We start from the raw sequence: 13757 nt of genomic DNA, 5'->3' as shown, positions 1-13757 counted from the left end.
TGAATCTGAATAAGCTTGTTCTTCAAAAACACTACAGTGCGAAAAAGAAATCCATGTAACTCCACTAGCAAAGCTGCCTGCTAGTTATTCATTTAACAGGGAAATGTGTGGAGGGGTACAGAATAGCAGGAAAGAAAACGATGAGCGTGGTGTCACAGCATTTCTCCCAAACTTGACTTGTTAGAACAGTTTTGTCAGGAGGCATCAATGTGGTTCTGGGGAGTTAGGTACATTGCTATAATTTTTTTATCCATGGACTGTGTAATAGAAAACAGTACAAACTTAATACTGAGTTTAATGTCCTAAAGACTAGTTTGAAAAGACAGAGTCATGTTCATTCTTGCTGTCTGTAATCCAATGAATAATTAGATCAAGTTCTGTAGAAACATCTTCTATGAGAGAATTCCCCTGTGCAGAGTAGCTATAGAGCAAGTGCATTTACTTTGCATGGCTCGAGTCACCTAAACAGACTGCCTGCACCACTCCATTCTGTCCATCTGCCTCTTAGTCTGTCAGAATACCTCTGCAGACCATCAGTCTTGGAGACAGCTCTGCACAGCCTAGAGGAAAGCACTGCCAAAGATGGAGACTTGGGATGAGGCTTTGTCCCCGGTGTTTCCTTTAGATGTCCTCTGCTTCAGGTTTTGCTATGAATAGTGTTCTGATACATATGATTGTTTCCATGAGTTGCACAGGGATGGTTTAGCGCTTGACTTACTGCTGTGGCTTCTACAGCAGGGATCAGGAACTGAAATGCTTTTGCGTATTTAGCCTTTAATTGTTTTGCCTTGGTTGCTTGTTATGTGGCAGCACTGTGACAATATTATAAAAAAATTGAGGCCAAATTAGCTATAAAGCAAGTCGTCTAGAAAAGGAAAGTATATATTTTATTACAATTTTGATTTTTATGATAGTAAACAAAGCAAAAGAAACTTCTGAAAATCTAAGCTTCTACAGTTGATACCGACTTTGAAAGAGTGGAGAATTAGAATATGAAAACAAAATTGAACACAATTAATGGCACTATACAAGGTTTTTAAAACAGATCATTAAAACCTTCAGTTAAGCAGCTTAATTGAGTGGATACTTTAATCATCTACCTGTAAACCAAGGATAATTTTCTGTGTTTTGATATCTGTACATATGAAAAAATTTAGTCTGTTTTTTATAAGAGAAGTCAGTCTTCTTAGTGGCACTTAAAGGAATTCTACCAGACTATGCTTTGGAAAGGTCCATAATTGATTATAGTATTAATACAATGTAGATGTTCTATTTACTCAGAAAGGAAGGTAAAAAACCCTAGTTCAACATCATTCACATAGGATTTTCAGAAAACAATTTTGTTTTGATTGCAAGCTCATGATTGTGTATTACAAGGAACAACAAGATTATGAATGCTGAAGGAAGTATTAATTACTTAGAATCATTCAATTTACAGAACTCCCTTGTATATTCATATCAGTGGCATTATGTTTCCTTCTTTTGTGTTTACTTTTACCATTGACTTAGTCTCAGGTTTGTTACTGTATTAACAAGGACTTGGTGCATGAAGTAGAAGATTTTTCTTCCTAGCCCTGCCAATGCTACATTATTATGTTCTAATAGGCTGGCTTTTGTCTAAACTAATCCAACAATCTGTGTTATTTCAGCAGACTAATGACTAATGTTTGAACATGGTTGATATGGGCAGTGTGCTTATATGAATTCAATAAGTCAATGGGAGCTTTCTTCTAAGTCAGCAGAAAAATAATATTAAACTAATAAAATACCAGGGAGCAGGACCAAGACAAAAAAGTTCAAATTTTGTTCAACTGCTAGCATTGAGTAGATATTTTTTTAATTAATTCCATTTAGAGTTTAAGAAGGTAATTAAACTGTTCAAGGTCTAAAACTGAGGTTTGGGGGATACGAGTTCTGGTTCCAATGTAGTCTTCATTTGTGTGTACCAAGATGATTTTCATCTATGTCTCACTTTACCCCAAATTAAAATTGGACAATAGTAGTTGACAGGGAAATGTTAAGTTTTATTCATTAGGGCTTAGAAATCTGTGATGGATTAATTCAGTGTCTGAAACCAAAGTATTTTCATTGCATTTTAAAATACTGAAACTAATGCTTAAGTGATAAAAAGAACTGCTGTGAAGCAACCCTCTATTTTCTCTCTAAGTTAAATACAGAGGGACCATGGCACACCTTGCCTGTGAGGTCACGCAAAATGAAATGAATAGTTGGCAGACCTAAGGGTCAGGAACTGTAATGTTTTTCTTCTCTCTTGCTTCCAGAAAGCTCTTGTTGACTTTGTGGTTACTTTTTTAGATGCCGTGGTGTTGTTAGGCACTCCAGCGCTGCTGAATGATACTCCCTTCCTAATACTGCTCGTTTTTAATGGGGGTTTTAGAGACAGTAGTGTCGTGGGTAACTGGCTGTTTCCTGGAGCAATTCAGGCTGATAGCAGAACGTTAACATCTTATTTACAAGCACATGAGTACCTCTGTGCTTGGCAGAACTGGATGGGCTGATCTTTTTAAAACTAAGGCTATGTGAGAAATTCAGAAACAATGTAGTAGGTTTTGCTTTAGGCTGGCTATGAATACAAAAATCAACAGTCTTAAAAAAATCATAAATGGGGGCCAAGTTTTGAGGATTGATTTAGTTTCAAGCCCAGTCTTCTCCTTTACTCCCTGAAAAAAATCTTGATTTTTGGAAAGTGCCAAATCTAATCTCTCCCTCCCTTCTCTGGCATAGGGTTCCAGTATCCCGAGAGAGACTTTTTCTCCAGCTTTCCAGGGCCTTCATAGGAACCAGTACCCTCTCACAATGCCTGTCTGGATATGACTTCTGTTTTTCTTTCATGCATGCCATACCGAACAGGCACTTACAGAACATAGCTGTCCTGTCAACCTGAAGTAGAGGTGCACAACAGTTTTTCAGGGACAGCGTTGTGATACTAGGTCTGAACCTACAGTGTGCTGTGCTGCTTGCCGCAGCTTTTCGCCTTGGTTGTGGTGCTCTGGAGGCCTGAAGTTCCTCACTGGATGTGTAGTGTATGCCTGGCTCCAGATGAGCAAATTTTGGGTGAGACATAAGGCCTATCAGTTGTGTTGGCTTTTGCCCTTTGTGAAAATGAAACTACATGGGTAGTTACCAGATATTTGTGAACAGCCTGGAAGAAAGTAGAAAGAATAATCTGTCCCTGAAAACAGTAAACTCAGGAAAGGCACTCACATTTCCTTACGGGAATTCTTGCAGTATGACACCTGTTAGAGTTAGAAGAGGTTTGTTTATACAGGGAGCAAGTTGCAGAGACACACACTAATTCCATTGGAAATTTGAGATTTTATTTAAACTCTTCCAGGTTTGGTTGGTTGGTTTTAGCCCTGACTTACAAAGTAACCTGGAGTGATTTGAACTGCTTGAGACTGGAACTTGCAGGATTAAAAAATAGACAGGTTTCTCTTGTTCAAACTGTGCAATAAGATGGCTTTTTAGCATTCTGTCTTTACTAATGCAGTAGCAGAAATAACGTAATTCATTACAGATCATGTGTATTTTAAGCTTACTTCAAGTAGATTCATAACCTCTTGTTTCTACCTATACCAGAAAACTGTCTTTTATTTGCAAGTAGTTTTTGTTGGTTTGTTTTTTTCTTTTTTTAAAGCAGGGTACTGTTTCCTTGTTTGTAACCACATAGGAGTTAACATTTTATGGCTGATAGACATTCTTTTTCAAACAAGGTATATTCTCTCCTTATTCAGGAAGCTGGTGGGTTTTCTATGTACATGTGTTGGCCCCATTGTCTGTCTTCTTTTTATCTTCCTGCTTTTTGCTTCTTTTTATTTATTTTTTTTTTTCTTTTACAGATGTCACCAGTCATCAGTAAGTCAGGGGACCTAAAAGTTAGTTTGGAGCGTGACACAGATGGAGACTCACCTGCAACACAGTAAGCAAGAAATACTTAAAACAATGTGCAGTGTTATTTCTACAACTGCTGTTAGAAAACTGTGAGAAATGTTGAAAGGGTTATTTTGTTTTAGCGAGCAAAAGAAAAAGTTAGCTTTAGGATAATAGTTCAAAAATTGCTTCACACCTGAAACAAGAAGGAAATAACAGTTTGTGTATATGTACACACGCACACTCATGCACATACACATGCTCTCTCTCCTGAAAAGAGCAAGGACTGTAACGTACATGAGAATCAAAACTCAGGGATATGGGATTGCCCTGTGGCATGCCTTAGCTGTGTATTAGGCTGTATTGCTCCATCATGGAGATGCCAGTCTGAAGTCATGCTTCATGTCATTGCTATCCCGTCTGGGCAAAGAGCAGTCTTGCAGAGCCTCATTTGCAAGCTTTCAGGGTACTGGGCCATTTATACCTGATCATCAGTGAAAGATGCCATGAGGTAACGTTGGATACTATACCTTGTCAGGGGAGAACTAATTTGAAAGGGAGGAATGTAGACATGTCAGTACTACACAGTGCTGTATTTTTCTTCCACGGACAGGCCATTGTAGGCTTTACTACATTTTTGCTGCATTTTTCCCCAGTGCTTGTGTTTTGTCTGACGTGAAGAGGGCAGTTTTCACTGCATGTTTTAAGATAAGAATGCAAATCTGAGTGATGTCTATTCCTGATTAAAGCTTGAATCTGAAAGTATGTACTTTGCAAGCTCTCCCATGAACTAGTACATAATGAAATGATTCACTTGTCTTTGTAATTATAGCAGTGACTGCATGTACCAAGGTTTTTTGGGGAAAGACTACAAGTTCTTGCCTTATTTTGAGAGCTAGAAGAGAGAAGGATCTTCTGGCATTTCTGATGCTACTAGTTTGAAAGACTGTTCCATGTTTCTCTTTATAGGCTATCTATATAGCTATCTGTATAGTACAGATTAGATAGTAAAACATCTCAGAAACATGACTGCATATTTTTCATGAAAACTCTCACTTCTTTGTACCTGAAACCATGACCTGCAGGGGCAGTGAGAGGACTATAGTTTTCTCATTCACTACAGTGATGTGTCTTGAAATATCCTTAAAAAAATTACACTCATGCAAGAGTTGTGACCTTCGCTGGAAAAGTTTTCTATTGTAGAATCTAAAAGGAACATCAACATGACTTGAGATCTAGTCCAATCTGTACTTAAATAGTCGCTCCACCTAAAACATTCTATTACCTTCCTGTTTTCTGTGAAAATACACTTAATATCCATGTCACATGCTAGTATATAATAGCAATTATGCAGTAAATAAGGTTCATAAGAATCAAGTGAGACGTGATTGCCAAGTACGCACTTTCACTATGGAGAAGTGAAACTGTCAGCACCTGCACAACTCACTATACCTTTCTTTGAGCCCCCAAATGAATGTTTGCCCTTTTGCCTATTAGAACAGTATTCATTACGGCCACAATACCTGCTGTAAAAGAAAATGAATGGCAAGCCCTTGAGACAAGTTTATCTTTCAGAATTTCTGGATGGAAAATACTGTTTTGCAATAGGAAAACAAATTTTATCCAAGATGGTAGTAGATTTTTATCTTAGCCAAGCAGTTAACCTATCTTCTGCAGACTCTAGAAGAAACAGAGAAATGTCCACACAATAGATGCTAAGTGAACTAAGGTTTTTATCTAAGTATCTCGAAAATCTAATACATCATCACATCTGATGTTCAAATAATAAAAAGGTGAAAACTACTTCTCAAAATTTGAGTAGCTTTTATAGTGAAAATCTGCATGGTAGCCTCAGCCTTCAAATATTAATGATTAGGTACTGCTTGTCAGTACAGACATTTTCTCCTTAGATATATTCCCATTGAACAGTTTTGTTGAGCTACACTAGGTAGTGCTCTCTGCATAAATTTACAAGTGATTATGCATCAGACCCAGATGAACACTGAGTTTGGTAGATTGGTACTTATGTTACTGATTAATTATGATTTTGTACCCTGGTTTCCTCATGCAGCAGTACTTCTCAAATTGTTCCAGGAATCCTAACACAGAGGGTCTTAAACTCCAGAACCTTTTCCTTCAGGATGTTCCAGTATGAGAGCTGCAGCAGTTCATGTATTCATGAATACACAATTTAACTTAAAAAAAAAATGTAACTAACTATAAAAATGTACTAACTATAGGCAGATAGTCTTCAGTCCATTAGAAAGGCTGATGTGTAAACATTTTCATCTATAAAATATGATTACATTAGGACAGTATCACCAACAGTAATGCTCTTGCAGCACCCTTTTTGGGGAAACTGCACACATCTCATTACATTCCTTAGTCTTGATTCATTCACTCATGTGTTTCAGCAGCATTCAACATAAGAGATCTGGTCACAAACCTCTTTGTGCTATGCACATTACAAATTTTGAACAAAGACAGTACCTACTCTTGAAAGGTTACAATCAAAGTATTACTACATATTTATAGCTAAATAAAGTTACAGCTTCTTCCAAGAGTTGGGAATTCACGGTAGAAGTGGTGTAACATCTGCCAAATCCCTGGTACCATCTGCAAGACCAGTTGAATTCCCTTGTTAAAGGTACTACCTGGGAAAGATACCGGAGCTTGACTGATGCTTTTGGCACTGTATAAAGTCTGATAAGCATAAATAGACATTAAAGTGATTTCTGATTCTGTAAATCTGTCATAGTTCAGGTAAATTAAAATGCAAAAACTAATCTTAGGCACTTTGCCTGTCTTGTTGAATAAATAAACCAGGAATCACTCTTTAATTGCAAGTATTGTGGTATTTGAGCTTAGGAAAGAAAAAAAAAGTGCAATGGCTTTTATGAGAGGAGGAGACTGGTAATTTGTATTTTTTAATTACATCTGTTGACTATTGATCAAGACTAGCTGATTTTTAAGATCACAAGCAGTTCTTTTCAAAGCAATGCTATGATATGTTAAAAAGTAGACTAGTGGAATGGTCTCGTACTTTGTCTTCATGGTTTTTCTGCCTTTTTTCTGCTGCAGAACGGTAGTTTTTGTCCCTGTTTCAGCATTGTATTCAAGGGGCACAGGCAGACGATTGCTCTAATGCATCAGCTGTGGGTGGAAAAAGCTCTAAATTTGGCTAACTTTGTGTTTCTTTTACTCTTTTTATATCCACCTTCCTCTAGAGGTGCAAAGAAAAAGAAGAAAAGGATACAGAGGAACGAGAGAGAAAATCGGCACAACTTAATGGGTCTTGATACTCCCGTATCATCGGTTACAGCTAATGGTGTTGAAAATGAACCTGCAGCCTGTGGGGTGGAATTGAAGAAGAAGAAGAAGAAGGCAGCAGTGAGAGGCTCAAACTTAAGCACAAATGGAAGGACAAATACTGCCTTCGAGCCTGAATGCTATGATGTATAGTTATACTTTAATTCCAAGTACTGGTGTGCAATTCAGTATACGCACTGAAGGCTGCAACGACGATCTCCCTTCTAGGATTAACAACAAAGAAATTAAAATACTCAAATATGCAAAATGGCACCAGTTGTGACTTAGCAATGGTGTAAGCCCACTTTAGAAGACTTTTGCCCTGGGTTTCTTGAAATCAACAGAACTTGAATGTTCAGCTTCTCACTGGACTGGTAAAATCTGAAACTGTCTTTCATAACTCATGAGAACCCCACTGACAGATACAATGTAAACCAATTTAATATCTGATTACGTTGTAACATAGGCATTTCTACAGACTGTAGATCAATCCATTGGGAGCAGAGAATGAAGTGAAAAAGTGTGATCTAGAGCAAAGCAAGCCCAACCACTACATAAGTTACTAAATTAGCATTTTAAAATGTGTTGTAAGTAAAATAGCGGAGTGTTCAGAATGGTAAAATTCCAAAGGAACGCTGACATTACAGTGTACCTGAAAACATGTGTTTTAAAAATATTTTCCTGACATCAGATATGCACTTGGACTGCATTTTTTGCAGCTCTGAAGCAAGTTGTTGAGTAACTACCTATGCAACTACACTGTCTTCAGTGGGACTACTCATGCTTACCAGTGTAAACAAGTGTTGCACATTCCAGGCAGTTATATTTTTCAGATGAGATTTTCTGCACATAATAAAGATGCATTGCAGTTTTGTCAGGGTTCCTGGCTGCTTTGGCAGCAGTCTTGCCAAATATACTTTCTTTTGTCTGAATGAAATATTTCATATCCAACTGTGCTGTTTGTTTTACTTGTAGTCCTTATTCACTTGTAAGTGTCATTAATCTACTTTTTTACTTGAGTATTATGTTGTGAACTTTTACTAATGACTTCACTAATTATCTACAGAGCTAAATAATTTATGGTTTATATTAAACGAAACACTTTCTATCAGTTAGCGTTGGTATATGTCCAGTTTATTTTTACTCTGCTAGGAAATTCTTCCTCCTCCCCCTCTGAAGCAATAAATAACATAAAATTAGAAAGCCCTTATTTAGTAGACAGGGCACTTGATTCCATTAAAAAAAGAAGTGAGAATAACAGTGTTGGGCACTGATGTGTGAAATGCACCCAGATGCGGAGGACTAGTTGCTATATATTGTAATATCTTCCCTGCACATGTTTTAAAGCCAGAAAAATCTGTAAACTTGTTTCGTTTGAGTAAAGCATGGCAGTAAATACTCTTTTTTTTGATCCACTGGTAATTGTTCTTTGCTAACAGTCCTAGCTTTGCTTTGCCTAGAGCATATGTATGGAGTTCTCCCCTAAATGGGACTTGCGTATGTGTCCTGGAAACTTATTAACATCTCTTTCCCCAGTCAGAGGTGGTGTAAAATTATCTTCGGCCTGGGACTGTCTAATTCTAGTGAGGCTCCTAGCCTCTTATCTCTCTGCTTTGCAATATATTCCAGCCCATCACTCTGTGTGACATGTGGGATTGAAAGATTTTATAAAAGGGAAAAATCTCAACATCCTACATTTCTTACAAGATCCTGGATAACGTTTAAAATAAGGGCAGAGCATGACATCAGGCTCCACGTCAGGGAGAGCTGAGCAGTAGCCAAGATCTGGGAGCTCATTGGAAAGCATTGTAAAATGTTAATTTGGTATTGTGGACAGGGAAGGCAGAAATAACACTTCAGATAAACACCACAGAGAGATGGTAGTTCTAATCAAAGGCACAGCACCTCCTTTCATGCTTGCGAACTAGGGCTCCAATTATGTTCACTGCTCTGAAGCTGAATAGAGCTGCTTTGCCACACTTTCCAAATTGAGAGGAGAGGCAGCAGCAGTGTCTTCCAAGGCACAGTTCCAAATCACAATTAAGCAGAAGGAATCAGATAAGAGCCAAACATGAAAACGCAGGGAGTTGAAAATAAACTTTTCATAATGTTTTCTTGTAATTGCAGTAGCGTTTGGGTTGGTTTTATAATTTTTTTTTCCTTTCTACCGCGTGGTTGGTTAGAGACTCCTATTGCTTTATACCATGCCACTGTGATACTAGAGTTTTCTGCATTCATTTAACAGAAGATGAAAAAAGAGATCTGAAATTAGACTATTTTGTTTAAGTGACCCTTCAGTATTAAAATTAGAACCTTCAGACTAAAATGTCTTAACAAATTATTAACGTGGCAAAGACTTTTTACCCTTAGTTCAGAAATATGGCAGATGCATTCATTTTAAGAAAAACTGCTTTTCTCTTCAGCGTTAGTAGATTCTTTATTCTTCAGACATTGCTGTTGGATTGTAAACTTACAAGAAAGGATAAAACTCTTAAGCCGTTTGGATTGGGGTAATGGTTTAAAAGAATAAGTTTTTAAATTTTACATAAAGCTTATTGTTTCTGCATTAATGCAACCTACGTATTTTTTAAAATCACTTTAAAATTGCGTACATTTCCTGAAAATTGTCCCAAGTATTTAAAGGACTTAAATTTCAGCAGAAGAAAAGAATTCCAGAAGGATTCAGATGGCCTACTGAAAATTTTCCTCCTTTTTTTTTTTTTTAGTTGAAGAACTGCATTAAGTATCCTAAAACATAAGTGCCCTCCAAAATTACTCCCTGAGGCATAAATTAAAATACAAGAGTTATAAAAGTCTATTTGAAGAGTTTTTAGAGGGTGATACAAGTTCATTGCTGGAACAAAGCAGGTAAAACCCTGTTTAAAAAGGGTGAATATTAGATATTTACAACTGCCTGGTGACAAAGGCATAGTAGGTCTGTCATTGTTCTGGTGGTTTTAGGTTTTGTGTGTGTGGTTACAACGTACAGTTCCCATTACATTTTTATGATATGGCAGAGACATTGAGATCAATGCATAAATTAACAAAATAGAAGGGATGGCACATTTTTCCCGTGTTTCCCCATAGCCGTTAGATTGCATTCATTTTTTTTTTCCTTAAAATAATTTGAGGAACAGACATCATAAAACACAATAAGTGTATTTGTAGCATCACTTAATTCAGAAGGCAGTAGGGGATGGATCACACTCTAACAAGGGCTAATGAGAACACAGAGGAACATGACAACTGAAAGTCTCTGTTGACTAGTGAACTAAATCTGCCGGCTGGACCCGATTGTCTGACGGAGAATTGAATGTCAGGATCATTTAGGGTTAACAATGGCCCATTACAAGCAAAAGCAGACAGCTATGAAAAATAGCCGACATGGTAGCCATTCTGCGGGGACCGTGGCTACAAACTTGATAATGAGGCACTTCATTCACTACATCCTTCTGCTCTAATTACTAAGGTGAATAGGAAATACTTCATTTAAGGCGGGAACAGACTAAAGCAAAAACACTTGTTTGGTAAACACAAAGAGTGGTGGGGGTTTTTAATGATCCTTTTCTAGCACATATGAAATTAGTATGTATGCAGTGCAACCTGTTTTATGGATATGGAAATTGGGAGGGGATAGAAGTATTTTCTGAGTAGTGGAGGGAGGCTCGAAAGATTCATGTACAAGTTTGTACTCTGGGGTCTTTCCCTTTGCATTCTGTCCAATGACTATCCAGAATGCTTTGGACAAATTAATTTATGGATGTACACCTGCACTTGTGAAAACATACTGTGTTAGTTCAAGGACTTTTATTGCTTGGAGTATAAAATATGCACATTTGGAACAAAACTGCTGCACGTAAGGAATAGAAACGAGAGGAGGTCTGAGAGAGGGAAATAAGCAACTTGAGAAGAAAACTGCTTCTCTGGGGGAGACTTGCAAGAATGTGGCAATTAGAAATTGGAACTTAAGAAGAAGGAACAGAAGATAGTGAGAAGGCGTGTTATAGCAGAGCTTTGGTGGCTTCACTCATGTTTTTTAGACTTTAGAAATGAAGATATTTAACCCCTTCGCTCTTTAATACATTTAAGTTTTGTGCCATTTACAGGAGCTTTTTGGATGAACTCTTAGAACCCATGAGGAATATTCTCCATATCTGTCTCTCCATAACTCATAACTGAGCACTGTCCTAACTCTGAGGTACAGCCCAGAAAGGTCCACATCATCCGTGGCTTGCACTGCTGTTGGGATAGCTGAAGCCCCGGTTCCCTCATTTCTGGAACAGGTCTTCAGAGGGCACCTTTCTAGGTGCGGTCTGTTGCAATATGTACCTCTGCCTTGATGCGGTCCACTCCAGCATCTTCATCCTGCTCAAACCAGCTAGACCAGAGATGAGGATTTCACACCAAGCATCTAGCTGCTGTTTTCAACATTAAATATGGTATGATCCTTTTCTTACACGTAGATGTGCTCTACCCACAGCGGGCTTGGACAGTTTTGTCCTCTGCTCAGTCTGTTGTGTGCCGGTTGCTTGCTGCCTTCCCCTTCGGAAGGGTCCGTTCTCCAGCAGTGACACGTATACGTAGAGTCTGCGTCCTGCAAAGCTGCTCAGAGTAAACTGGACCCCTATACTCAAAGCTCCAGCAAAGTCAGCAAGGATTAGGCTTTCAGCAGCAGCGTCATGGCTGTAGTTTATACGTTAATGTACACTAACCTTAAAGACCGGAAAAATATTTTCTAGCTTGCACTCACAAATGAAAATGATAGCTCTGCATTTCATCTAAAACTCTAGCCACCTGAGTTTTTGTGAGGACTATGTGAGACCAAATGAATTTGCACTATGTTTGGCTGTGGCAAGCAAGTTTACAAGTCCTCTCTAATGCTCAAATGCAAATATTCAGAAGAAACTGCAGATGCCACTTTTAGCGGATAAATGTTTCCACACCGGTAAAGCAATATCAGTAAAATCTATGCTCTGAGCAGACATCACATTTTTGTTGCACTTATGTCGCCTGCACAGGCAGGGAGTATAATAAACTAGTGTGTAGCAGCTGTAAATTTTCTGAGGATTTATCTAACCACAAATACATCGAAATGGGGAAATAGGGCTATATTAAACTGTGCAAGATGCTGCTGGAACTCAGCCATTTCTGCAACATCCTGTAATTAATTTATTATGACAGGTCTGGCAAACTGAAACACCCAATACACTTGCGACAGACTGTTATGATATAGCTGTTTGAAAACTCTGTAGTCACATAAAATGCAGGTATAGCTGGAACAGAAAAGAAAAAAAAAAAAAGACAGAGCGCCCAATATTGCCGTTATTTCTCTGAATCTAGACATTTTTCCCAGACTCGCATTCACCAACATCATGGGGTGTCCTTAGCACAGGCAGTGCAGGCAGAGGTACTAGCTGGAAAGGAAATTGTTGCAGAATATATTGGCTTATATCCTACTCTTCTGGGAGTCAGAAGGAGAATTAATGAAGTTCTGTGGACATGTTTAACTGAGGAACCTCTTTTCACACATTTTGTGAGTCAGTCCAGGCCCTCAGCCATGTGTTTTGGTGATGAAGTTACTAAGTGGAGCTGAGACACTCAGTGCGGGTTTAACTTTCTTCTTGATCAGTCCATTTTTTTGCTTCTCTGCCCATGTTAAAGACACTTTTTTTTTTTTAATAACAGTGAGAGAGTTCCAATGAAATTGTCTGTGAGTCAAGTACAAATTTCTCGCAAATCGATTTTTTAATGTCTCTTGCTGCTTAGTTCTTACAAAGGTGACTACAGTAGGTCCTCCCCAAAATTCAACGGCTTATCCTAAATTTGTTGCCTCGGCTCTCAGTTAAAATGAAGAAATACTGAATTTCATCTTTTTCTGGGGATACCTTCAGTCCTGAATACCCTGCTATTAATCCACAGCTCAATATAACCAATTCAGCACTGCACAACTGCATAATTTGAAGAAAAGTTCTCTTTCTCCCCTCCCAAATTTTGACAAGTAGAAGGGGTTGCTTTGCTTCCTTGCTTGCACTGCTTGTTTTGATGTGCACCAGTTGAGCCTTTGTGTATCCACTGCCGCAGGTGAGCGGTGCAGAGTAAATGCAATTAGTTATCATCACCAAGTGTTACTCACTTGGCAGTGTTTTTTTGTTATGGACTGTACTTGTTCCCTGAGTTCCACTTCGACATTTTTATTTTGCCATTGCATCATCAGCCATTTTTTCTATGTGTGTCATCGGGATTTTGACACCTTTGTATAGAGACTGTATAAAGCAACTTAATTTTACGGTCTGAATTAATTTTAGCGCTTAATGGGGATATACATTCATGAGTGTAGTAGCGACATCAGCCCGGGGCTCATTAAAATAAATGCCAAGCTCTAGCAGCCTGCATAAGCCTATAACAAGCTTATATGGGGGTGGTTAATCCCCATTGTGATTTGGTATAATGTCATAATGAGAAAGTGACATCGGGGAAGGGGCAGGCGGGGCAGTAAATGTGCTCTGCAGTGTGGCCAAGGGCTCCTGCCATCCCTCCTGCGTAACCAACAGCATGAC

General features: G+C 38.4%; 1 protein-coding gene across 6 annotated transcripts in view; it reads left to right on the top strand.

Annotated features, from left to right (window-relative positions):
* Nucleotides 1-8315, top strand: part of AHI1 (Abelson helper integration site 1) — a 101063-nt gene extending 92748 nt beyond the window's left edge. For 5 of the 6 annotated variants that reach the window (XM_054821169.1, XM_054821172.1, XM_054821173.1 and 2 more), the window contains exons 24-25: nucleotides 3861-3940; nucleotides 7119-8315. In XM_054821169.1, coding sequence (XP_054677144.1) covers nucleotides 3861-3940; nucleotides 7119-7353 — 315 coding nt within the window. In that variant the 3' untranslated portion in view covers nucleotides 7354-8315. The remainder of the gene's footprint in view (nucleotides 1-3860; nucleotides 3941-7118) is intronic. The other variant, XM_054821176.1, reaches the window with a different exon arrangement.
* The last annotated feature ends 5442 nt before the right edge of the window (nucleotides 8316-13757 follow it).

Source organism: Grus americana, chromosome 3, assembly GCF_028858705.1.
Source record: "Grus americana isolate bGruAme1 chromosome 3, bGruAme1.mat, whole genome shotgun sequence".
Lineage (NCBI taxonomy): Eukaryota > Metazoa > Chordata > Aves > Gruiformes > Gruidae > Grus > Grus americana.
This window is presented reverse-complemented; position numbering and strand designations above follow the sequence as displayed.